This window comes from Grosmannia clavigera, assembly GCF_000143105.1.
Source record: "Grosmannia clavigera kw1407 unplaced genomic scaffold GCSC_108, whole genome shotgun sequence".
NCBI classification, from domain to species: domain Eukaryota; kingdom Fungi; phylum Ascomycota; class Sordariomycetes; order Ophiostomatales; family Ophiostomataceae; genus Leptographium; species Leptographium clavigerum.
In genome coordinates this window covers 1,534,113-1,559,309 of record NW_014040837.1, presented here as the reverse complement: position 1 = coordinate 1,559,309, position 25,197 = coordinate 1,534,113, and the positions used below count along the sequence as shown (strand labels likewise).

General features: G+C 57.2%; 8 protein-coding genes across 8 annotated transcripts; 4 read left to right on the top strand and 4 right to left on the bottom strand.

Moving 5' to 3' along the window:
- Window positions 1-124: 124 nt before the first annotated feature.
- On the top strand, window positions 125-494 carry CMQ_6906 (37S ribosomal protein mitochondrial; the record flags this gene model as incomplete). The annotated part of the gene is made up of 2 exons (XM_014320592.1): window positions 125-236; window positions 316-494. The coding sequence occupies 2 exons, from the start codon at window positions 125-127 to the stop codon at window positions 492-494; spliced, it is 291 nt and encodes a 96-aa protein (XP_014176067.1).
- A 686-nt stretch (window positions 495-1,180) lies between these two features.
- On the bottom strand, window positions 1,181-4,298 carry CMQ_6628 (Rho guanyl nucleotide exchange factor; the record flags this gene model as incomplete). The annotated part of the gene is made up of 3 exons (XM_014320314.1): window positions 1,181-2,682; window positions 2,748-3,720; window positions 3,783-4,298. The coding sequence occupies 3 exons, from the start codon at window positions 4,296-4,298 to the stop codon at window positions 1,181-1,183; spliced, it is 2,991 nt and encodes a 996-aa protein (XP_014175789.1).
- A 2,434-nt stretch (window positions 4,299-6,732) lies between these two features.
- On the top strand, window positions 6,733-9,739 carry CMQ_6571 (f-box and wd domain containing protein; the record flags this gene model as incomplete). Its single annotated transcript, XM_014320257.1, has 2 exons — window positions 6,733-6,928; window positions 7,002-9,739. 2 exons carry the CDS (start codon window positions 6,733-6,735, stop codon window positions 9,737-9,739), a joined length of 2,934 nt encoding a protein of 977 aa, XP_014175732.1.
- Window positions 9,740-9,940: 201 nt separating this feature from the next.
- CMQ_6542 (snf7 family protein) lies at window positions 9,941-10,597 on the bottom strand (the record flags this gene model as incomplete). The annotated part of the gene is made up of 1 exon (XM_014320228.1): window positions 9,941-10,597. The coding sequence occupies one exon, from the start codon at window positions 10,595-10,597 to the stop codon at window positions 9,941-9,943; it is 657 nt and encodes a 218-aa protein (XP_014175703.1).
- A 1,322-nt stretch (window positions 10,598-11,919) lies between these two features.
- Window positions 11,920-15,502, top strand: CMQ_6555 (diphosphomevalonate decarboxylase; the record flags this gene model as incomplete). The annotated part of the gene is made up of 9 exons (XM_014320241.1): window positions 11,920-11,981; window positions 12,041-13,148; window positions 13,511-13,769; window positions 13,840-14,027; window positions 14,084-14,196; window positions 14,257-14,937; window positions 15,018-15,079; window positions 15,138-15,280; window positions 15,335-15,502. 9 exons carry the CDS (start codon window positions 11,920-11,922, stop codon window positions 15,500-15,502), a joined length of 2,784 nt encoding a protein of 927 aa, XP_014175716.1.
- A 508-nt stretch (window positions 15,503-16,010) lies between these two features.
- CMQ_6610 (uncharacterized protein) lies at window positions 16,011-16,349 on the bottom strand (the record flags this gene model as incomplete). The annotated part of the gene is made up of 1 exon (XM_014320296.1): window positions 16,011-16,349. The coding sequence occupies one exon, from the start codon at window positions 16,347-16,349 to the stop codon at window positions 16,011-16,013; it is 339 nt and encodes a 112-aa protein (XP_014175771.1).
- A 62-nt stretch (window positions 16,350-16,411) lies between these two features.
- On the bottom strand, window positions 16,412-18,048 carry CMQ_6672 (uncharacterized protein; the record flags this gene model as incomplete). The annotated part of the gene is made up of 2 exons (XM_014320358.1): window positions 16,412-17,526; window positions 17,589-18,048. The coding sequence occupies 2 exons, from the start codon at window positions 18,046-18,048 to the stop codon at window positions 16,412-16,414; spliced, it is 1,575 nt and encodes a 524-aa protein (XP_014175833.1).
- A 4,904-nt stretch (window positions 18,049-22,952) lies between these two features.
- CMQ_6981 (uncharacterized protein) lies at window positions 22,953-24,545 on the top strand (the record flags this gene model as incomplete). The annotated part of the gene is made up of 2 exons (XM_014320667.1): window positions 22,953-23,060; window positions 23,703-24,545. 2 exons carry the CDS (start codon window positions 22,953-22,955, stop codon window positions 24,543-24,545), a joined length of 951 nt encoding a protein of 316 aa, XP_014176142.1.
- Between the last annotated feature and the right edge of the window lie 652 nt (window positions 24,546-25,197).

Sequence of the window (25,197 nt, the reverse complement as noted above, 5' to 3'; positions counted from 1 at the left end):
TATCATCACGTGACAGTCAAAGTTTGTCGCATGCCTTTCCTCATCTGCATCCCGTCTTGACCACTTTCTCAATCTTCCGGCCTGCCCGATCGAATCCATCTCATCGCGCCCGTCTACAGCAACAATGTCAGCCGGCAAGATGCACATGCGTCTCCCTCCCTTGCGCGTCTTGCGTGTGCGCGAGGTGAAGCGTGAAGAATCAAACCCCTGCATTACCGTAATGTCGTCCGTCCTCGGTATGATCACACCTACCCCCCTCCCCTTCACCCTGGTCATGGTCGCCTGGCAAGGGTTACCGCTGACACCCGGCGACAGCATGCTGGGCATCTTCCGGCTACAGTGCAGCCGGCTGCGCCACCGTCGAGCAAGCTCTGCGCGCATGCATGGACGGCCCCAAGCCAACTCCTCGGCCGCCCAACAACATTAACTTCCACCTGGCGCGCATGGCCAAGAAAGTTAACGGTCCGCGCAAGCAGAACGGCCTCAAGGACTAGATGGCTGAGGGCATCGTGGAGAAGGCCGCCCATGGCTCTCCTTCATCGTCCAGACGGCAGAAAACGGACGTGTGACGGACAAGGCTGAAGGCTGACGCATACGAGCAATACGATTCGTGCGCAACACGCGATTTCTACCTGCATTTTGCCGAATCGAAGAGGCCCACCACTTGGCAGGCCAGCCCAATGCAAACGTCAAGGTATTGTGGGCACTCCGTATGGATGTCATGTCCGTTGAGGACTGAAGGATACGCTGTTTCTGGCAAGCAACTGTTCATGGTAGTAAAACATACTAGCAAGCCCGAAAACAACGTTATGCAACCAGAATTATGAAAGCATGAACCTCACTCTCTGCAAATGCCCATTTACCGTATATGTTCCATCGTTGAAAAAGAAACATTTGAATTTGCTTATATACACCTAGCCTAGAATCAAACTGGAAGACTTCAAAATGTATAGCGAAAGGAACTATCAAAAAAGGAAGGGAATGAGCCTGACATGAGTCCGATGTGTAAAATACGTATAATATGCACCGTCAATAAATCGATCCCCTTGCGCCACCGGTAAGTAAAGCCTCATTATGATAAAATGCAAGCGCCTTCGATGGCGAGTGTGATATAGCACTGATTCGACCATCTCCTGCTCGCCTCTTGCCCCATCGAAAAGAACAAAGTGCAAAACGTCTCTCATACGCAGAAAAGCTCAATCTCGCTAACCCCTGCGTTGTACTGGTTCTTCAAGCCGTCGCACCATTCCATAAACGCTATCTGGATGTCGTCATCGCTGCCGATACTCACAAAGTCGCCGTCCTCGTCTTGGTACCGGAGCTTCAGCATGCCCTTACCAATGCTGCTGTCGGTGAACCGCGCCAGCTTCGCGTCTATGCGGTCGATCAGAGACTGGTACGTGATATTGAAAGCCACCACCAGTGTCATGTAGTTCGACGAGTCGTAGTTCACCTTCACCTTGAGCTGGGTGGGTGCCAACATGTCCGAGTCCATCATCCCGAGCGACATTCCTGTTCCCAGCGGTGGTGATGCAGGTGCCCAAACCGGCTCGTTCAGCGATAATGGGGTCGGCACATGCTGTGGGTTTGTCCCGTTCTGCTGCGACGCGCCGGACGGACCGGGAGTCGTCTGTCGTGGGTAGATGGGCTGCGTTGGGAATTGGGCCATCGTTGCCCCGTACGAGACTCCTGGCTGTGGCTGCAACCGATTTTGCTGTACGCTTGGGCTCTGTGTACTGGACCGCATCGGCAAATCGATTCGAGGGCTGCCAGTGTTCGATCTGGGGATCGTCGAATCGTGTCTCTCGTGCGTCGCATGGAGATGCTGCGGTATGCCGGGAACGGCCGGGATATTCCCTTGGCTGCCGCCAGGTGTCCGCCGAGCCTGCTGGCCGTTGATGTCTGGGGTGCTGTAGCTGCGGCTGCGTTGTAGCTGCGTCAGTGTCTGTGGCTCCTTTGGCATTGCAGGCATGGATGGCCCACGAGGATTCCGTCCGTTGACCATGCCGTACGCATTAGATGGAGACGGGCCGTCTCGAGAAGAGGCCCGTGGCATTGCTGGTGCCGTGTACCGGTTGACGTCGCCTTCCCATCCACCCGGCTGTGGGGTGCCCGATTTGGAAAACATGTAGCCTGCGCTGGGAGGAAACATGCCTGACGTGGTGCTTGTTCTGGACGACACCGGCGATTCTGCAACAGGCGAGAAGTAGGATTCTCCGCCGCGGAAGTTTGGCGACGAAGCTAGGGCCTGTTGAGATGTCATCTGTGTCTGCAAACTCAGTGGTGTCGGGGGAGCTGGTAGCGGGAATCGGGGAGGAGGCTGCCGCATCAAGCCGACAATCGACTGTGTGCCGTCAGAGGTTGCAGACCGCGCCCGGAGAATCGATGTGTTAAACTGTGGGGGGATGAGTTGCTGCGCCAAGTCCTCCTCCTCTTCCTCTTCCTCCTCCTCCTGCGCGTACGGGTTCTGGAGCGCATTGACGCCGCCATCCTGTGTCTTCATCCACGCGAAGTCGGGCGGCGCTGCCTGCTCGGGACTCTGGTCTGGCCGAGGAGCATTCACCTTCCGTTGAGCGTCCAACCTAGCTGCCCACTTTTTCATCGGCTCCTCCGTTTGGAACTTGACGACAAAGTTCTCGACACCTGGATCGCCCTTCCACCAGATCTGCACAGTGTACGAGCCTGTATGCTTGTCAGTGTCCTGCAACACGCAAACCTCGTGTCCTGGCGCTGCCGTGAGAACCTACCAGGTTTGGAAAGTGACACAATCTCCGTCACGTTGCTCATGAAGATGCGTCCCTTAAGCTGCAACTTCGCGCTCTTGTTCCTGAGCTTCGGACCGGTCGATTTGGTCCGGTCTCTCTTCTCCTTGCTCTTGTTTGGCGCGATTTCTTTGCAGCACAGGAGGATGTTCTCAAACAGGTAGATTTCGTAGTCCTTCTCCTGGTCACTCTTTCCAGTCACAACCGTATGGACGCCGTGCAGCAGAAGCTTTCCAAAGTGCTCGACCCGGTGGCTCTTCCAGTCGTCCACACGGTCCATAAGATCATCCAGCGCTTCGTCCAGTAAATCACGATCGACCGCCTTGTTGGCATTATGTAAGACCCTTTCGGCAGCAGCAATGCCCGCTTCTAGGTCGGCCCTCTCCTCATCATCCTCGCTCTTCTTCAGAAGATCCTTCAGCAGCAGAGGGTATTTTACCAATCTCTGCATGGGCTTCAGAAGGAAGCCGTCTAGTGTGTTAAAATCCACGGCAACAGGATGCTCTGCCGACTGTATTTTTTCAAAGAGGGACTGTGCAATTTGCGCAGCCTTCCGTTGGTTGGCAATAAATGGCTGGTAAATAACAAAAGCTTCTTCCGTTATTACAAACGTCTGACCCCATCGCTGTTGCAGCTGTGGCACTGAATTCGTCGTCTCGACTCGAATAAGGAAGCGCCGCTGGAAATCGAGGATGGCGTTGATGTTCAGGAAAATCTGGTGGACAATGTCGCCATTAATGATGCCTCTTTGTTCGAGCGTCTTTTTCAAGTCATGCAAGTTTTCTAGGTCCTGAACATATTTGCGCTCTGTGTCGACCAGCTCCCGAACAACGTAATCGCGGTAACTGAGCTTGCCACCCGGCTCTACCGCGCCCTCATCCTCGGGATACGGCTGTACTTGAAGAAGGAGGCCGCGCTCTTTTGCCAAATCCAGCACATGGTTTACCACGGTAGTAACCTATTGCATGTCAGACAGAGGACAAAACGTGCGGCGCAAGTGCAAGAAAATCTTCAACGCACCTTTACAAACCCGGTCGTGTCGGTTCTGGTCACATCGCCTACAACAAAGCATTCGGACGGGGGGATGTGCAGATCGCTCATGCAAGCCTTGATAAACTTGAAGATGGCAATCTTGGACTTCTTCTTGTCGTCGCCCTTCTCGTCGTCCACAGTCAAGGGCTGCTCTGGCTGCAATGCGTTGTATATGGCAAGCAGAGCATAGCCGCTTCGGAACATCTGCCATAATGCCTCCACGGGATCGCCACCGGCCTCGCCGGTTTCTAGCTGCTCAAGCTGTTGCATATGATCTTCGAAGCTGGGTACTTGGGCGAGCCGCTGTTTCAGAGCCACGCATATCTGGTATAACGACCTGGACGCGTCGGCTTTTTGATTGATAATGTTACTGGTAGCAACAACCTGGCCGCTGATAGGCGGGGTTACTGTTGCGGTGCTTGCTAGAGACGATAGTGACGCGGTTGAGGCGAAGGCGGTCATCGTGGTCGTCTGGCTCTGGCGGGGAGGGGCAGCCATGCTCATAGCGTTCGGGTTCCGCGACCCACTAACGGCAGGTGTGCCGGATGCAAAGAGAGGCGCAGTGCTTGTTCTCAGTAGAGGCGCGTGTGCCATATTCCCGTTTGGCCGTCAGATGATGGCCGTCGGGAAAGGTTCGCCGGTGTTGTGTGGCTGCTGAAGAGCCAAGCCGGCCAAGTGCGGAAGAAGAGAACGATTGGGGCTTGCCGCAGATCCGGGAGCAGGGTAGAAGCAATGGGCGGGAGAGCGTTCTCGTCAGGAAGTCGCCAGCGGAGACCCGGGGTGAACAGGCTGCTTTTGGGGCAGTCGAAGTCCGGTGTCGTCACGCTATCAGAATGTCGAAGTCGGGCGACGCCCGTTTCAGGATCCTAACGCTGCTGGGGGTTCGATAATTGCAAATTGCCGAAAAGACTCAAAGAGTCAAGGGTGTCCGAGGGGGGAAGTGCGGCGTTTAAACCGCTCCTAAGTCGAAGAAGAGAGGGCAGAAAGTCGCATCACATTCGTTGCAGATAAGCGCTGGCGAGGAAACGTATCTGAAGTCAGGTGGGCGGTGTCGGCGGTGTCACGTCAGCCAGCAAACCGGGCGCTGGACGAATGAGGCTGAGAGGCGAAGTCGAAGCGAGAGCAGGCAGACGGCCGAAGCTGAAAGATGCAGATGTGTGGTCGGACTTTTGGCTGTCGTGACGCCCGTCTTATTTGGGTCAGTTCAAGAAGCAGGTGTGAAATGGGCAGGTGTGACAGTTAATTGGGGGAAAGAGGGGACAGTTGGTAGGGAATTATCTGGACTGATCAAGAGAGCGGAATGCATTTGGGAGGGGGGCACTCGATTGCTACTGGCTGGCGCCTCGATGCAAGTTCCCTATTATGTGACAAGGGAAAAGGGGAGCACACCAGAGACCAGGAAAGGGTGAAATGCGGGTCCAAACACCAGTTGAAGGAACAACCCCCCTCCAAACGCCCGGGCATGTTTTTTTATCGCAATAGCACACGGTGCTCAGGACACCGTGTACAACGCTTGCGGTGCTTTGCGCCATTGCGGTCGGCACGCGCTTGTGCTACAGCCCCTATAATGCACTGTATGTCAGGCTGCTTGGGCACCGAACTGGCTAGTGTGTACCGTTTCAAATTGCGAACGCCGGCACTAGGCCTTGCAGGGACTAACATTGTCGCCAGGGAATATTCCATCCGCTATCGCGCTGTACCCAAATGGATGAGCAGCCAATTTCCCACGAGGTATCCTGGACCACTGCGAAACAAAAGAAGCCTTCTTTTCTTGATGAAGAAAAGCGTCGTGTTGGAAGCACGATGTAACTGCGGAGCTCTGTGTGTAATAACGATGCACCTTTCCAGCCCGCCAAGCACTCTGGGAGTGCCTGCTCGGTATACTTGAGATACGACTATATGGCGCTTGGCCCATCGCCGACGGTGTGCCTTGTTAGTACACTGTTTGATTTTCCTCCGCCCGCAGCAGGGTCGTCGCGTATAGCGGCCACCGATATCGTAACCTTTAAAGAGCGTGGAGCAAAAGGCAACCTGCTGAAACTGGGCATTTATGCAAACTCGGCCCGCTGTATCACAGTTCAAACTTTCCAACAAAGTGCATGAAGCCAAAATGTCGTCACGTGAATGTATCTGGAGGTTTCCGGCGGCCGTCAGGAACAAAGAAGCAAAGTCCATACTACGAGCATTACTACGCGTAGCTTTGTTTGCAGCCCGTTGGCTGTTGGTTTGCCGCGACTACAACGTAACTGAGGCCGTCAGGTTCGTGCCTTATAGATAAGGCACTCCGCCGGTCGAGGATTGGAAGGGACGATGGGGAGACAGCAGCAGAAGGAAATGAGTAATTTGTAGCCATAGAATAGTACGAGCACTGGGAAATTAAGGAAGACAGCTCTGCAGCCCGAGCTTGGAAATGACACCCAAGATAAGATATCTTCCTATGTATATTGTGAAGAAGAGTTGACGAGAAAGAGCATCCGCGACAGAACAGGCACACGAGGCAACGGCTTTCCTGGTTTGCCCCCACAGATAATAGTAGAAGCTAGACTTTTGGCGTCACATCTATTCTCCTTTCCGGCAGCCTTCCTTATTAATCCATTTCCTCGATCTCTGCTGTTTTTTTCTTAGCCATCTGACTTTTGCGCTCCACGACACCCTGCATCAAAGCACTATACGCCTTTGGATACACGTTGCCGTGCTGTGTCTTTACAGAGACAACGGGGGCTCGGTTGCACCGCAGGACTAATCAAAGCGGTGGGCAACCCACGAAAACAAACACAAGGCAACCTTCCGAGCTCATTTCCATCTTACCAGACCAACCACCGACGACACAAACAACACACCCGTAACCGCCGCTTTTTGTCTGATCATCCGCGTCACCCGGTTCTTCCTGCCATTTCCCTGCTCTGACTACTGCTCACCTCGAGCTCTCTGTCCTGGCATGGATTCCTATCAGCCTCAACAGCCTGACGAGGGCTACTCGGAGGACCCGCTCACGGGGCCCGCCTCGTTGTCAATCTCGGCCAAGTCCGTCAGTCTCGCCGAAGGAATAGCGCTTCTTCAAGCTCACTTCGGCAGCGAGTTGTCTCCGCTGCTCGCGCAGCACATCTCGTCACTGTCGCTGCCTTCTAAAATACGTGAGCTGTCTGACCCCATCGCTGACAGGCTCTAGTCGCATGCAGCTACTAACGTCACTGTGCGCTTCCACAGAGCTCACAGAGTCTCTATTGGAAGGTCTGCCGACATGCGTTGTCGCAGAACTTGTCCAGAAATTGAACCCTCGTCTTTACATCGACTTTATTCGATTTCTTCCGGCCGAGATCTGCCTGAAGATCCTCGAATACCTCGATCCCTTGTCTCTGATATCGGCGGCCAAGTCGTGCCGCGCGTGGTATAGCCTTGCCCTTGATCGCAAACTTTGGGAACGTTTGTACTATCTGGAGGGATGGAAGATTGCAGCTTTGGAACTACAGGCATGGGAGGAGAACATCAACAGAGACAGGCCCATTCCGTCTGCTGGGGGGCATGCGCTTAAGAAGCGGGCCATCTCGGCTTCCCGACGGGCGGACAACGACCTGGACCATGTCATGGTAGATGCTGATCGGCCGGTGAGGGCAGATGGCGCCGATCTTGCCGAACAAGACCGGTTGGATATATTTGGCAACCCGGTGCGAGAAGCGATATCAAAGGGCAAGGGCAAAGAGCGCGCCGTTCCCTCTTTTTCCTCACCCTACCTCACACCTTCTACCATGGACGCTTGGGAGGCAGTTTCCACTCCGGATCGCTTGCCCAAGTCGTCGCTTTGGTTGTGGGACTCGTCGGCCGACCGATACCGAGTCAACTGGAGGTGTCTCTACTCCTTGCGGCGGAGACTGGAGGAGAATTGGGATCAGGGGAAGTTTGTCAACTTCCAATTTCCTCACCCGGACCACCCCGAAGATGCGCACAACGAGGGGATCTACATCATTCAGTTCACATCGGACTATCTGGTGAGCGGAAGCCGAGACTGCACGATCAGGATCTGGAACATGCAAACTCGCCGCCTAGTTCGTGCGCCTCTGACCGGGCACCGCGGCTCTGTGCTCTGTCTGCAGTTTGACGCCGACCCGGAAGAGGATATGATTATTTCCGGTAGCAGTGACACGGACGTAATCCTGTGGCGCTTCTCTACCGGCAAGATACTCCAGCGGCTCAACCATGCACACCAGGAGCCGGTCCTCAACGTCAAGTTTGACAAGCGCATTCTGGTGACATGCTCCAAGGACAGGACGATCAAGATTTTCAACCGCAGGGAGCTTCGGCCGGGCGACCTGGGCTACGGAAACACGCCCCCAGTCCACCCTGTTCCCATCCATCTCAAAGACTACGGCAATGACGGTCTTGACCAGCTCCCGATCATTCCTCCCTACAGTCTTATCGGCAGCCTTGAGGGCCACAGCGCTGCCGTCAACGCGGTGCAGATACACGACCGTGAAGTGGTCTCTGCTTCGGGCGACCGCAATGTGAAGATCTGGGACTGGCCGAACCAGACATGCACCCGTACTTTCCTCGGTCATAACAAGGGCATCGCCTGCGTGCAGTATGACGGCAGGAGAATTGTGTCTGGCAGCAGCGACAACGTGATCAAGGTTTTTGACAGCCATTCGGGTGTCGAGGTGGCCAGCCTTCGGTCGCACTCCCATCTGGTCAGGACCGTGCAGGCGGGCTTTGGCGACCTGCCTTACAGCGTCACCGAAGACGCACAGGCAGCGGCCAAGGTTGACGAGCAGTATTACAAGGCCGTGCAGGACGGCACCCTGACGACGAACGCATACCGGCGCCGACACAGAAACAACGATGGCAGTGGAGACCCGCGTCCGGAGAATCTGCTGTTCGCCGGTGCAAAGCTGCCGCCGGGGGGAGGAGGTGGGAAATACGGCCGGATTGTGTCCGGCTCCTACGACACGACCGTCATCATTTGGCGTCGCGACAAAGAAGGCATGTGGAGGGCCCAGCACCATTTCAAGCAGGAAGAAGCGGCTGTGGCGGCAGCAGCTGCTGCTGCTGCTGTACGCGCAGCCAGACAGCGTGCAAGTGAAGCTGCGACAATCCAAAACCTTCGGCCAGTCCAGGCGGCTTCTGTGGCAATGGCCGAAGCCGGTTCTTCGACGGCCGTCCCGACAGCGGCGCCATCTGAAGCGCAGGGAAGCACGGCTGAGGGACTAGCATCAGCAGCACCTCAGATCCAGCAAGAGACCATAGACGGGCTTATCGCGCAGGGCGCACCGGCACTCCAGCACGCGTTGGTGACGACACCGGCTCTGCTTGCGTACCACAACCTCCTGCACGCATCGATTGATCGGCAGCCAAGCCCGTTTGTGCGCTCGCAGCTGCGTCAGGCCGTCAGCACCGCCATTGTGCGGGCGCAATATGCACAACACAACCGGCCGGGCCGTCGTCGGGCAGCCTCTGATGCCCCTGGAACCGTGGCCACCGGAACTATCGCAGGACCGTCTGGAACAGCAGCCCACTTCACGCCGGGAATCGCTTCGAGTGTCGGTGGTCCTGTTCTGCCGTCGCCTTTCGATGCAGCTCCGACTGCAGTGGCACCGGCAGCGTTGGCCATGGCTGTGGCTGAGAATGTGCCTCTTCCAACGGTCCAGAGCGCGGTCGAGACAGCTGTCGGTCAGGGCGCTCCTCATCTGACAGCAGAGGCCGCAGCAGCAGCAGCAGCAGTACCAGTCGGCGGTCCCTTTGGCGCAGGAGCAGAGGCGCTGGCAGCAGCCAGACCACATCACCCTCACATACCGCACGTAGATGCGTCCAATTCGCCGCGGGTGTACAAGCTGCAATTTGACGCACGCCGCATCATCTGCTGCTGTCAGACGTCTGTGATTGTGGGCTGGGACTTTTGCAACGGAGACGCCGAGCTCGAAGAGGCGGCGCGGTTCTTTGGCACGGTGGACTAAGCCACTGTGTGATGTAGTTAGGAAAGGTAGCTGTGCATCTGTGCTACTATATACGGCTAGTACTTGGCTGAGAGAGCATTACATGGCTTAGGACACGATGATAACGAACGAGTGAATCTAAGAGCAGCATTATAGAGTCTCGTGGTCTGTGTTGTGTGTTGCTGTAGACAGTAGAGGACCTTCTCTGCCGGTTCCTGCAGCCTAGCCGGCAGCTTCCTTGACCTTGCCTTCTGTCTGTGGCGGTTCGTCGATGAAGTCGGGGACCTCGTCCTGCATAAAGCTGGGGACGCCGACGGCACCGGGGCCGAGGCCGAGGGCGCCGTCGAGCTCTGCGTCCTGACCGAGGGCCTCGAGCTCGGCGTCGAGCTCGGCCTCATCGACGTCCTCGGGGATATCGTAGCTGCGGGAGAGCGACTCCTGGATCTCGTTGCTGACGTCGAGCAGGTCGGCCATCTCGTCTTGGAGGCGCTCGATCTTGTCGAGGTCGACCTTGCCGTACTGGCGACGCAGCTCCTTGTTGGTCGTCTTGAGTGCGTCGACAGTCGTCATCACGTTCTTGAGGTTGTCCTGCATCGTCTGGGCCTGTTCCATGTTCCAGACCTGTGACTCGAGCTGGTCGCGCTGGGCCTCGTACTGCTTTCGCCGCTGCAGCACCTTGAGCGCCTTCTGCTTGAGGGCCGTCTTGCCGGGCCCGTCGCGCATGCGCGCCAGCTTGGCTTGGTACGTGCCCAGCTCCGCGTTGATGGTCGCGAGCTTGGCGTCGAGCGACTCGATCCGCCCGTTGACGCTGGTCACGGCTGAGCCGAGCGTCGGCTTGGGCGCGGCATTCTTGCCGCCGGAGCCAAAGAGGCGGTTCATCGAAGCGGGCGCAGCGGGGGTCAATGAAAACAAGAAAGTTCTGGTGGTCCAGTGATCCGGTGATCGGGTGTTGGTGTGCTGTCCCTCTTGTCTTCTCGGCCGATGCAAAGTCGAATTGTCGGTAGCAGTTGTGGAGGCAGCCACGATGGACGATCACAGGCACCTGTTTGCCCCGCTTCGTCATCAGCGCCACCAGCAAGGCTGGGGCTAGCGCCACATGTAAGGCTGTGGCAGGCAGCTGGATACCTGTTTGCACTGTAGTCTCGCGACTTTGTCGTGATGTAGTTTCTGTTCATTCGGCAAATTGTTTACGTAGAAGCGATTTGATGGGGGGGTCTAAAGTCTATTACTGTGGTAGATGTATGATTTGTACAACTATTGATTCAAATTGGAAATACCAAGCTTATTTGAAGATAATTACTGTTGATATTTGTCTGATATCGAAGCTATGATTACATGAACATACGTAAGAGTCATTAAATACATAACCTTCAGACAAAGTATTACTTTAGACTTCTCCTTTGTTACGGCAAGGCTTTCTGAGGCCAAACAAGTCTTTTCCAACCGATGTACACCACGGCTTCTATGGGCTGCTTGAATCTGATTATGACTAACCCACAAATGCATGGCTAATGCAAGGTACGAGCATACAACGGCAATAACCAGCTCTTATATACTGGAACGTCCAGTCTGCGTCAGTGTTGAGACCAGCCGATTTCAGTGACAGGAAATCTACCAACACTTCCCACCAAAATATTGCGAAATCCCAACAAATAGCGGACGGAACTGACGGTCGAGTATTACGAATTGGAGTTGGAAGGAGCCGTGCCGTGTCTAACTATACTTGCTCCTTCTGAAGAGAGCCAACAAACCAAGGCATCTCGACAGAGCTTGCCAGAAGCTCGACCAAGTCAGGAACGTGCTTCACTGTATCGTACACATAGAACATGTATGGAAATTAGCTCTGCCATCTCATAGAATTGAGTGCAGCTCCAGAAGCAGAACATATAAGGAGATGGCTCCGTGTCTCGACGTCGCACACCGGTAGCACCTCATCTGCTGTGGGGGGGGAAGAGCGGTCGAGCTGCCATCCACCCCGCACTAGGCTGAAAATAGCATAGACATCGAGACGATGTCCCAACAACAGAGACCACTGAAATTGGACTAGAATTAATTTCACGACAGAGAAGACTAACGGGAACTGTTTTTGAGGCAGCTTTCCCCTAATCCCAGCTCTACGACCAGTGGTCCATCTCGTCGTCGCCGTCTTGCAGCACGTCCACCGAACCGACGCCGAAGCGGTCATCCAATCGCCAATCGCCATGGCGGACACAAAAGTATACCGCGCGAGCACGACTGCTCCGGTCAACATTGCCGTTGTCAAGTATGTGTGCCCTGTTGGGTCCAAGGCCGGCTCCTGCTGACGTGCTTGTCTGTCGACAGATACTGGGGCAAGCGGGATGCCAAGCTCAACCTGCCGACCAACTCGTCGCTGTCGGTGACGCTCTCACAGTCGGACCTGCGCACGCTCACGACAGCATCGACGTCGAGCCTGTTTGCCGGCCAGGACGGCGACACGCTGCTGCTCAACGGCGAGCAGTCGGACGTGTCCGGGGCGCGCACGCAGGCATGTTTCCGTGCGCTGCGGTCGCGCCGTGCAGCCCTCGAGGCAGCCGATCCATCGCTGCCGAAGCTTTCGACATATCCACTGCGCGTAGTGAGCGAAAACAACTTCCCTACGGCAGCCGGGCTGGCATCATCGGCAGCCGGGTTTGCGGCGCTGGTGCGGGCCATTGCGGACCTCTACGAGCTCCCGGACACGCCGTCGCAGCTCAGCCTGATTGCGCGCCAGGGCTCCGGCTCGGCTTGTCGCAGCGTCTTTGGCGGCTACGTGGCCTGGCGCATGGGCGAGGCGGTCGACGGCAGCGACTCGCTGGCCGAACAGGTGGCACCGGCCTCGGCCTGGCCGGATATGCGTGCCCTCATCCTGGTCGTATCGGCGGCCAAGAAGGGCGTCTCGTCGTCGTCGGGCATGCAGCAGACCGTCGCCACGTCCGGCCTGTTCAAGCAGCGCGTCGCCGAGGTCGTGTCCGGTCACATGGCCAAGATGGAACAGGCCATTGCTGACCGCGATTTTGCTGCCTTTGCCGAAGTCACCATGCGCGACTCCAACTCGTTCCACGCCACCTGCGCCGACACGTACCCGCCCATCTTCTACATGAACGACGTCTCGCGCGCGGCCGTGCGCGCGGTCGAGGCCATCAACGCCAAGGCCGGCCGCGTCGTGGCTGCCTACACCTTTGACGCTGGCCCGAACGCTGTCGTCTACTACCTCGAGCAGGATGCCGACGTCGTGCTGGCCACGTTTGCCGGCATCCTCGGCGCCGTCGACGGCTGGAAGAACGGGCTGCCCAGCACGGCTCAGGCCACCGAGCTCGATGCCACCGTGGCCAGCACCCTGAAGACGGGCGTCAGCAGGGTCATCTCGACCGGCGTTGGCGAGGGCCCGATGAAGACGGACCAGTACCTCGTCGGCGAAGACGGGCAGCCGGTGAAGCTCTAAGGACAGGCGTGGCTCACTCGACTGTGTTCTTTGTGCTGTTCTATATTTTCTCGATAAAGAGGCCTTGCGTGCGAATTGTCCACACCACGTGTGCATAGCGTTTCACGTCTGCTATAAGATATCTCCAATGCAATTGTGTCGACCGACGAATATCATTAGTCAGACGTGCGCTAGCCTCTAATGTAAGGCGGTGTAGCTTTAGCACATACAGTGCGGATACGCAATGCCGACAGTACGAGTAGTTATGTACTCAGCTTTTGAGCTTGAGGATCGATGTTGCAAGGAAGAACCAGCCTGACCACATGTTTCTGTGTCCTGTCAGATTGCACACGGCAGCTGTCCTCCAACAGTACCCTGCCTGGTCGCTAATAGCAGGTGTTCAGAGGGGTCCTGACCCCCACGCAATCGGCTTCTCCGCGACGCGTCTTTGCGACGCAGCACGATCGAGAAGCACGCACGGCATCCCGCGACCGAGAGAGGCGACGATGGTCCAGCAGACCAAGAAGGCGGCAGCCTCGACGGGGTCGTCGTCCAAGCGGCCGGTCGATGAGCACGACCCGTCCATCTCGCCACCGCCGACAAAGCGCAAGATCCAGAGCAGAACGTCTAGTGAGGCCAGCTACCCCCACGTGATCTTGTAGAGCTTGCGCTCTGGCTGACCAGCTTTTGGCCGGCGCAGAAAGTGCCGTAGCCAGCTTCTTCACGCCGGCGTCGCAGAAGCCCAAAGACCGCGTCGTGTGGGCCGAGCGGGCGCCTCGCCGCGGTGCCGCCACAACGCTCCTCGTTGCTCGCTACGAGCCTGTTGCCAAGACTGGTAGCGAGTCGACGTCGGTCCCGACAAAGACGAAGATTGCCGCGTTTGATCTGGTATAGCCGTCGGCCGGCCCCCCGCAGCGACGGCACATGCTCACACAACACCGCAGGACGACACGCTCATCACGACGGCCTCGGGCAAGAAGCACGGCGGCGACGCAGCCGACTGGAAGTGGTGGCACAGCTCCATTCCCGAGCGCCTGAGAGCACTGCACCAAGAGGGGTATGGTCCGGTGTAGCTTCCTCTCTTTGTTTTCCCAGTCCACAAGCTCACCATCCACAGCTACCGGCTCGCCATCTTCTCCAACCAGGGCGGCATCGTGCTGCACCCCGACGAGGCCGCCGCCAAGAAGACGGGCAAGAACAACGCGGCCACGGCGCGGGCTCGGCTGGCTGACTTTCGCCAAAAGTGCGGCGCCGTGCTCGCCCAGCTGGACCTGCCCGTGCTGCTGTACGCCGCCACCGGCAAGGACCACTTCCGCAAGCCGCGAGCCGGCATGTGGCGCGAGATGACAGACGACCTGGGGGGTTCTGGGAAGGGCCATGCTGGTGACAGCGACAGCAACAGCGTCTCCTTCATTACCATCGATCTCGACGCTAGCTTCTATGTCGGCGATGCAGCTGGTCGTCCGGCCGTTGCCAAAGATGCCAGCCCAAACGGTCGGGCCATTGCCAAGGACTTCAGTTGCAGCGACCGCAATTTTGCCAGCAACGTCAGCATCGCTTTCCACACGCCCGACGAGTACTTCAACGGCGAGGCCCCGCGCCCGTTTGCCCGCTCCTTTGACCCCAAGGCACACCCGTTTGCCGCTGACGGCACCGCTGGCACCAACGGCTTCGCCCAAGCCGCTGCCCGAGAGCTCCTCGTCTTCTGCGGTCCACCTGCCGCCGGCAAGAGCTCCTTCTTTCGCGACTGTCTGGATCCTTTGGGCTACCAGCGCGTCAACCAGGATACGCTCAAGACGTGAGTCGAGGCAGCCTACCGAGTTGCTACCAGATCCTCTGTCATGCACTCCGGACGTTTGTGCTGACTAAGCATCACAGAAAGGAAAAGTGCCTCAAGGCAGCCACCTCTTTGCTCCAGGACGGCTCTTCTGTCGCTATAGGTATTCTTTCTCTTCTTTTCCTTCTGACCACCAGTCCTCCCCCCTGCTGACACTCTAGACAACACCAACGCCGACCCGGCCACACGTGCGATCTGGGTCGCCCTCGCGGCCAAGCACAATGTCCCTGTCCGCTGCCTTTGGTTCCGCACCGACATGGCTATATGCGAGCACAATGACGCTGTCAGGGCACTGAACGACACTGTGAGTCGCCCGTGTCCCTGCGGCCTCGGCAAGACGCTCTGCTGACACTCCCAGATGAACCCCGAACGCCGCGAGGCCCTGCCGCGCATCGCCTTCAACGGCTTCTCTGCCCGCTTCCGGGAGCCAAGCACTACCGAAGGCTTCGCCGAGATCGTCGAGCTGCCCTTCAGCTTCCGCGGCTCTGCCGATCAGTACACCGTCTGGGGACGCTACTGGACATGAGCAGACCGATGGATCTTGGCCAAAGAGCCCCTCTTCGAAGACAGCTCTACGAAATACGGAATACATTCGCAAACACCAAACACAGAACGTCATGATAGCTTGATTAGTTTTGTTTATTCCTCTTCTATATATTTCATTAATTTTAGGTTATAAGTCTTTCCTCTGCGGCTTCGTGCAGAATAATCCATGGCTGTCAGGGGGTATCATTGACAAGACGCGAATAGCAAAAGGCAAGCAAATGAGCGTCATCAACAAATGCTGCAATCGATATCATCAGGCTGTCATAAAGAGTGTCGTCGGCCATGGCCGGTCGTCGTAAAAGAGTGTCGTTAAAAGAATGTCGTTTGGGCGTCGGAAAAGGAGTGTTGGTGCAAAAGCCAGCAAGTGTCCAGGTGATTGTGGCATCAACGCTCGTATATCTGGTTCTGGGCGTCCAGTCTCGAACACATAGTCAGTGTGCCCGCACTTGTCGTCTCATCGAATCGAGTCCCGCCCCTGGGTCTCGTCTTCACTTCCGCAGCCCGACCTTTCCAGCTAGGTTGCGCCAGAACTGTCTCGACCCATGTCGATCCTCCGAGAAGCAGTTCACTGCCGCTGCCCGTTCCATCGGGCCCACGATGTCCTCGTCTCCGAGGTTCGGGAACTTGCCCTCCGCATCCAGAATCCGCGGCACCACCGATGACACGTTGTCCGGCAGCGGCAGCACCGACACGTCCGAGCCGAGTCCTGCGCATTCGGCAACCAGGCTTTCATGCACTGCTCGCCAGGCTCGCTCTGTCTCGGCCCACTTCTCCTCCGTCAGCAAGTACGTGTTGGACGTCGTCCCGTAGTGCTCGCCAACCCGCATCAGGTGCTTCGTGTAGTTCACACGTGCCAGGCTCCAGTCCGCCCGGACCGCCAGCAGCACCTCTACCTGCTCGCCACCTCCGTCGGCCGGTACGGTCGCGGCAGAATCGTGTAGTTGGCGTGGCCCAGCCGGTCTGACCACTCGTCATGCGACTCGAGCGGGGTTGGGGCCGTGACCGACTGCGGAGACATTGGTGTTGGTGCCAACAGGCTGCCGTTGGACGACGTGCCCGAGATGCTGAGGTGCGGCACGTGCGGTGGCCGGAAGGATGAGACCGACTGCTTCGTGCTCAGCGGTGGCGATGGGAGCACCTCCGCGGGAGATCTCGTCGCAGTCGTCGTGTTGATTCGGCTCAGCATCGCGGGCTGGCCAGGAAAGAAGATCGTGTCCGAGAACACAGGCGACGTCGTCGTCGACGCCACCCGAGTGATCGCGTCAGGGAACATTCCACCGGTGGGGGATGCAATAATTGGGGATGTCTGCAGCGAGGGAGGTTGCGAGTGCATGGATGTCGCTGCCGGCGAAGGCGGCAGGCGGTCCAGAAACAGCGGTGGGAGCAGCGGCGTCGTCGCCTTGGCCCGGTCGCGTTCCATGCTGCGCCACACCTCTTCTTCCTGCACGTCCAAAATGTCGATCGTCAGGCCGACTCCGGACGAGACTGTCGCCCCGTTCGTCGCGGCCGCAGAGGGGAGGCTGTCGGTGCTGCCGTAGTAAGACACAGATGTGCTCCGGGTAAGCTCTCCTAGAGAGAAAGGCTGCCGAGAAACGGACCGGGAAACCGAAAGAGAGGACCGGCTGGAAGGTGTCCGGGAGGGTGCGCGAGATAGAGACGGTAGCAGGGCCGGTTCAGAGGCTGGTGCTCCAATGAGATTGGCATATGTGTTGCTGCCCGACCGAGGGCTGCCGGAGCTGCCACTACGCCATCGCGAGAGGGCGTGAATGCGGGAGCCGACACGCAGTGTCAGGTTCGTGAACGGCGAGCCCATCCGATCGGTTTCGGAGCCCATGCCGAACGAGCTGCCGGATACGCTGCCGTTGCGGCTGCCGTTTCGGCGGGTTCCATAGCGCTTCCGTCGCGTGTCTGAGCGCATGGTGGTCCGGGCATTGTCGCCGTCGCTGGCAAAGCCAAAGTCAGAGCCGGCCTCATCTTCGCGGCCGTGGAAGCAAGGTTCGTCGCCTGTTTTTTGGAGAATTAGCTGCCGTCGATATGGGGTTGGGTAGGTAGGCAATAGTTCTTACATAAACAATCGTATAGGTTGGGCTCGTCCTCGGGAAAAGCGAGACTGTCTGCATCATCGTCCTCGTACAGGCTGCACTCGTCATCCCTCCCAAGCGGGTCCTCCTCCTGTACATCTGGCAGCAGTCGCTTGGGGGCGGTGTTGGTGGAGTGCGCAGTTGGTGCCGGAGATACGCTGTTGGTAATGGGACCCAGACATATCGGGAGCAACGCACAGTCAGGAACGATTGGAGCTGGTGCGGCGAGATCGAATGACGAGGAAGAGCTGGAGGACCGCAGGTGGCCAAGAGCGCTGCGGTGGGAGAATGCGGGAGTAGCAGGCGAGTAGAGGTCAGAGGATGACGTATTGTCGGTCAGGAAGACAAACGAGCCATCTACTGCCTCGGGAGGCGTCTGGACATCATCAAGCTTGCGTCGCTCCACCAGCCGTGGCAGAAGGAGCGGCTTCAATCCGAGAGACATGCCTGATCGCAGTATTGATCGTCGGTCTTGACGGTGAGACTAGGCGGTCGATGAAGAGAGTGGGAACAGCGTGATGTATCGTGGGGTGTCGATATGTGATAGAATTGGGCGACGCGTATTGTTGCTGCTGGTCGTCGTCATGGGCTGCGAGTCGGTGTTTCTTTCTTTATACTTCTGTGGCTTGTTGTGTCGTAATCGTGCAAACAATCTTCTGCTGGGGTTGGGGGGGGGGGGGGGAGCTTTCTGTCTCTCAGGTCACTAGTGGAGGTGTCTCGTTGGGTACCACGAAGATGGGCGGTCGTTTAAGTTGGCGGCGTGGGAGGGTGGGAAGGTTCACGGAGCTCACGCGCCAGCAGTCGCCGAGAAGGAAGATGGACAAAGCGAGCAGAGAATCGACTGGCAGGTGCAGGGTCGTTGAAATCGCTTGGTGCGTAGTGGTTTGGTCGGTCAAATGGTCGGGCCAGAAAAGAGATAGTAATTGGTGGGAGTAGGTAGCTACGTGTAAGGCAGTCCTGGCAATCGGCCGTCGTCGTCCTCGGCTGTACAGAGCAAACCGGGCGTCCTTCCGTTTGACGGCCAGTCGTGTGGCCAGTCGTGTGGCCAGTCGTGTGGCTGCTGAGTTGTCCGAAATGCCACCCCAGTTTGCCTAAGCGATGCCGGTTGGCTGGCTTTCGACAGTCGCTCCAAATTCCTTCGTCCGAACCCACTGAAAGCACGACAAGTTGACTGGCGCGCTGGACTAAGCAAGGCGAGAGCCCGGGGACCGGTGAGCACGAGTAGTAGCAGCAGGTTTTGGCAAGGAACAAGGATGCGGATGAGGACGCGGGAGAGGGCGCGGATGGGATGTGGACAGGATGAAGGACGTTATTGGTGCAGGAATGAGCTGCCAAGCAATGTGCGGCACGCAGGTGGCACCGAGCAAAAACGACAAGAGAGGAAGGAGCAGAGGAGATAAAATATCAAAACCAAAGGGAAGGAGGAATGGAAAATTAAACTCCAAACGAACAATAACAAGAAAGGCAATCAGTCACAGCCCAGCGAGCGGTCTACGAGCAGAATTATGGGGGGGGGGCTGGCGGAGGGTTCTCGCGCTCTCTTGTCCACAGTTCGTCTCTGGACAAAACGGAGCTAAAACGGACCAGAGAAGCGGTTTGGGCTTTGCCCCCCCTCGTGGGCGGGCGGTGGCGCCTCGTGGAAGGTTCCGGTTTGCTGGCCATGGCCCAGATAGCGTTCTTCCTAGCGCCGAAGGGTTTTTCTTCTTTTCTCTCTACCCTTCTGGCGGCTGCCTGGGGGAGTAAAATAATAAGATACTATTAGAGGTGATCTCTTCCACTCTCCCCGGCGCCTCTGTTAGCGCCACCCACCGGGAGGGAAAAAGCGGAGAGGAAGCCTGTTAGCGCCTCCTTCTGAGGCTTGTGAAGTCCCTTGGCCAAACGGCCGGACAGTGTGGAAAACAGCCTGTGGGAGATTTTTTCCATTCCCCCTGCAATTATGCCTCACCGACAGCGCTCCCTGCAAGCTGCTGAACGGTGCACACCGCAACGCGCACGGTACCGCTCTAGGCCCAATCCGGCCAGAACGGAAGTAGACGGACACCGTATCCAGAAACGGAGCCCGTCGAGAACTATCCAGGCTAATTAGTGGAAAATGTGGACGGTCTGCCCTCCTCGTCCTCTCCACCGGTAGCACCACCGATGGTAAAGGACCCTCTGCCCCGCCGCCACGAAGCTGCCGCTGCCTGCCATACAGTGTACTCCGTAGCTGGAGAGAGAGCAGCGTGAAGCGTGCGGGCTGCAGGAGGGTCGCAGGACTGGCTCCAGACCGGTCGGCGGTGCTTGCGAGAAGGAACAGGGGCCCCGATCCTGCTCTTATTTTATTGTCAGATGCGGAGGTCGAGGGCAGACAAAAGTTTGTTGAGATATATTACGTGGGCTGTTGGTGGTCGCCGACCACGTTTTAGGATTTTGGCATGTGCGCTTAACCAGTAATGACGAAAACGGTTTGCGGTCGCATGGACTGTTGGTGATGTAATAGACGCAACGGCCTTTTGCGCTGCAGAGGCGGCGGGTACTTTGGTACTTCCGATGCAGCTCTGCATGCGAGAGAGGGCACACCGCATCGCGGGGAACACTTCCGCTGGTGGACGGACGACCGTATTTTGTATCTTACGGAGTTGCCGCTGTTGCATCCACGAGCGACGGTCCGTTTTGCAAGGACTGTCCTACACACCGTCCTCTGCTCATCTCTTTTTCATTTCTCCGTCTTTCTTCGGCGGCAACCATTGCCGCATTCGGCCATACACCACGTGGCTTGTGGACGACTGTGTCTCCTTCCACCGCCTCGTCTGTCTCCCGATGCTGCTCTTGCTGCAGCCGACAGACGTCGTCGTGCACGAGGACTGGATGTGTTGCACGATTTGCGGAGAAGCGTCATTTCAGCAGGGCAGATCGGGGCACTCGCCAGGCTCAATCCGGGGTGAGCCCGGCCTGCTTCTGGATGTCTGGTCTGTTGGGCACCACTTTCGGCCTGGCCATCCCGTGCCAGCTCAGAGACAATGGCTTGTTCAAGACATCCTCCAATCCTCCGTCCTCCTCCCCCCCCCCCTCTTGACGAGCCGCTCACGTCAGTTGTGCTCCTGTTTGTCCGCAGGCTCGTGTGCATTCGCCTGTGCGTTGGTGCCTGTGCCCGTGTGTCTGTGTGCCTTGTGCAGGTGTTTGTGTATGTGTTCATCTTGACAACTTTACCACGCGCCGTTCCAGGTCGCACTCTTGGCGGGCCGCAGCCAAAATTAGACATCTGATCCCAGAGCGCTGGCAGTCGGTCTGCCCAATGGGCGGTGGCCAGCCCAGCCAATCGCCAGCCGTCCAAGGCCGTTATCTCGAGATGACATTTCCAGCCGCCAGAACCCAACCGGTTCTCGCAGCTACGACTAGACGATGTCGCTCGTCTTGGCCCAAAGGCGTCAATTGACGTTGGGCGCCGTCCCGCTTGCGTCTTTTTTCTCTCCTCTGATTCCTCTCTTTTTTTTTTCTCTTCCTTTTTTTCTGCCGCTTTTTAGACGCTTGCTCGTGGCTGTACTCCAAATGCAGTCCTGTAATCTGCCGGTGTGACGGAAATAAAAGGTATCGTATATACTATGTACAGACGGACGGAAGAAAAAATTTCGCATCCTTTTCTGTCGCCCCCCACCACTCTCTCCTCGGCTCGTCAGTTCTATATCTTACGGAATACGGAGTACGGAGCACTCTGTACGAAATACAGTACGGAGTATCTTACAAAGTACAGTGCCCTCTTCCTCACCCCTTTCTCCGCTCGCGCCTCCGCCGCATGAACGTGGAGAATGGAGAGAAAAGGCGGACTACAGCGAAAGAGGCGGAGAACGGGAATTATCAGATACATACGGAGTACGGATCCCAGTATCTTACTAATGGCTGACTACGGAGTACTCCGTACATGGTATCTTACCATGACTCGTAAAAGGCAGCCCACTTCGTGCTAGAGTAAAGGAAGCGATGGTGGCTGGCGTACGGAGTTCTCGCAGACGGTGCGTAACGCAAAGAACAAGCACTGCCGGATGCAACGGCTTTCCACCTCTGACTGGAACGCCGGCCGATCGTCGAGGAAGGCGTCCAGTGCACAAGCCCGACCCCGGCGTCTTGACTGTGCCTGTCCTTCCTGCTCCTCGCTCGACGTGCGGCGGTGTAGACTTCCTTGGCTGAAATACCATACGACTTCACCGCACACGTCACGGAAATGTCCAAGTCGGCTCTTGTCAGCCCGTCCCTTGCATTAGTCTGGTCTGATGGAGGTGGGTAGGGCAGCGGGAGCCCGGCAAGATGGGCCGCCTGTACACCCACAGACATCACAAATTCGGTGTAGAAGCGCGAGAGCGAGGATCTGAAGGACAACCGCCGCTCGGTTCTGCTCGGGAAATTAATCTCTGATGGACACTTTTGGTCTTGGCCCGGTTCTTTTTTTCTTCTCTTTTCTCTTCTCTCTCCATCTTTCCTACTCGATTCTCGAGATGCAGCTTGGACGTTGGGCGATCTGCCAACGCAGGGCCGAAGCCGGACTGCGAGTATTATGTACGGAGCATCGTCATGCGAGTCAGTCTCGCATCGTGCAACGCCGGTGGCGGCAATCCTCGCGCAGTTGAGTCCGCAGACGAGTCAGGGCTACGGACTCGTACTCGTACTACATAGTATGTACTCGTACATCGTGTGTAGGAGAGTCTGGAAAGATCGGACATCAGTGGAGTGTTATTCTTTCGGCGCCCCCATGGATTGAGGTTTTCTGCGTCCAATCGTTGCGGAAACAGAGGCAAAAGCCCCTGTTCGACCGAGCGGCCAGTTGGGGCAAACGAGGCTGAGCGGAGAAGTCGGCAGAATTCTCCTATTCCAGGCTCGTATTCCCCTGAAAGTAATTTTACAGTGACGATTTTGCTAATATGGACCCATCTACTCCGTACGAGGGCAAAGGTAAGATACGTCAACTCCTCGTACGAGGGGGCTAGTTTTTTCTTTAGGCAGTTTCTAGGTCCACCTACAGCAGGCACGAGCGACTGATTCGCTGTCCGTCTTCATCATGTCAGCGGCCATCTTCCCTGGATGCACACTAGTCGGGCTGGTGGTTTCAGGGCAAGTAGCTACGAAATGAAAGAAACCGGGGCATCGTCAGCCAAAAAAGCAAAAATAGAGCAAAAAAATAGTAATGGCATGAAAAAAAGCACGGACGAGGCTGGTGACGCACAATTGCGCAGTTATGGCGGCAGTGCTTTAAAAAGGGTGGCGAGACCCCTGGGAAATAAAGGAGGCATATGTATCTACATCCTGTAGTACTCCGTAGGAGTCATCTCTTTTCCTGTCGGTACAGCTTGGCAAGCACGCCCAGCAGCCTCGCTCGACATGCGTATTCAAACCTGTTATGCATGGGCGCTGGCCCTCACAGCTGCCGCTGGTGGTGTTGAAGCCGTAGAGCAAAAGGAGGCCGAGTTCAGCAAGGCGCTGACTAAGGTGAGTCTACAGGCCGCTCAGGAAAAAGATTACGCACGGAGCTGGCTTGACTGACACGGCTCGCAGGAATACACGGCTCCGGCTTCTCTCGGGCCGGCGATAACGCAACCGGCAGTCCTTCCTCCGAGGCTAGATCTACGGTCCGACAAGGACAAGGATGTCGACGACACAAAGTCGACCGCGTCGACAAAGGAGACCACCTCGGACAAAGACAAGGACAAGAAAACGACGACGAGCAGTGAGACGCCATCGACTGCAAAGACCAAGACTACGACGACATCTACGACCACGTCGTCTACTTCAACGACCCCTTCGAGCACGCCGGCCACCACCTCGACCTCGTCCTCTTCTTCTTCTTCCCCTTCAGCATCCTCTACCTCTCCCACGACAGAGTCCACCCAGGCAGCGGCAACTTCGGCAGCATCGACGACAGCATCGTCAGCAGCAACGTCAGCAGCAGCAACAACAGCGTCGTCCAGTCCGATCACTTCTGACGCCGCATCGACGGCCGTAGCCAGCACCATTGGCTCCACAGCTAGCAGCACTGCCACGACGGAATCGACGTCCAAAACCAGCACCACTGCTGCCTCCACGGCTGCTGCGACCAATGGCAGCACCAACACCAGCAAGCACCACAAAAAGCACCTCAGCACTGGGGGCATTATCGGCATCGTCATAGGCTGTGTGGTGGCCATTGGCGTCGTCGCCTTTACGGCTGTGCGTATGGCCCGGCACGCCCGTGCATCCCGGGAAGAGCGACACGGCATCTTGGGCGGCGAGGACTCGTTTGCCTTTGAGGGCGGTGGTCTGCCACCGGCCGCGACAGCCGTGGCCGGAGCAACAGGCGTCCGCACGTCGACTTTTTCGCTGGCTGGCGTGGGTGTGGGGGCGAACTCCATTTCCAGCACACAAGCCGGGATGAGGGGGTCGACCTATTCCAGCCGGCCGGTACAGATGAGCGAGATGCGGCCTGGCACGTCCTCGTCCTTCACCCCCTCCTTGAGTGCGCAGCAGCAGCTCGCCCGATACTCGGTGCGGTCATCCACGATACCGGCCTGGCAGAATCAGGCACGAGGCAACGGTCCAGCAAGTCCTACGAGCCCGACGAACCCGATGAACCCGATGGGTCTGATGGGCCCAATGGGTCCAGTGAGCCCGACGAGCCCGATGTATGCCGGTATGTCGGCGCCGGGACTGCCACAACAACCTGTGCGAGCGTATGTGCACGAAAATGGCAGTCTGGCCAGCGTGCAGAGCTCAAACAGCGATGGTGGTGGGCTGTTGGCGACGGCAAGACCGCTGTCGATGACAAGACCGCTGTCGATGGCAAGACCGCTGTCGATGGCAAGACCGCCGTCGATGGCAAGACCACCGTCGTCCCTGCGGTTGAGCCATGTCGCCAATGCACCGCCATCGCCTGGCATTGCTCCGGGCTCAGCGCCTGCCATGTACAACATGAACGAACAGAATGGGGGACAGATATGATGCCGGCCTCTGCGGCTCGTGTAGTTTCCATAAATCCTAATATCTTTGTTATGAGCGCCCAAAAGCGATGGTCCCATGGTATTTACCTTTGTTGACCCTATGTTGTCCTGTTTCCCCTCTTTCTGTTTACTTCTTACACATGTCAGCCCAAGGAACTAAATCTGCCCCATAGAGAGCCGCATGGTGCGATATGCGGCCGACAACGGCAAGAAAGTAGACTGCGAATCTCACGGCTGCGGACGACGCCGGGAGCCTGCAACGGCCGACGGCCGAAGGACAACATGCAGACGGACATGACCAGTCAAGTCGAGTCGCGTCTCATCGCTTTGGGGAACATGCGAGAGCCATGTATTGCACATGTGACTCCCATCAAGCGTCTGTACGCCAGAAGACTTGTCCGTCTCCCGGACAGACGTTGATAAGCAGTCCGGTCGTACGATATTATGTACGAGTAGGGCAGCTGCGACGGACCACGGACCAGTGCCGTCGGTGGACCTCCGCCGACCCAAACCAGCAGCGATAAGATCTCACAATGCAGCAGGAGATCGGCCCTGGACCGTGGCGGCGCGGGGATTCGCGAAGGGTTGGATATACGACCAAGATACGGAACATATGATTTCCCTCGCACTCGCCAGCACTTGTCTCCTGTCCG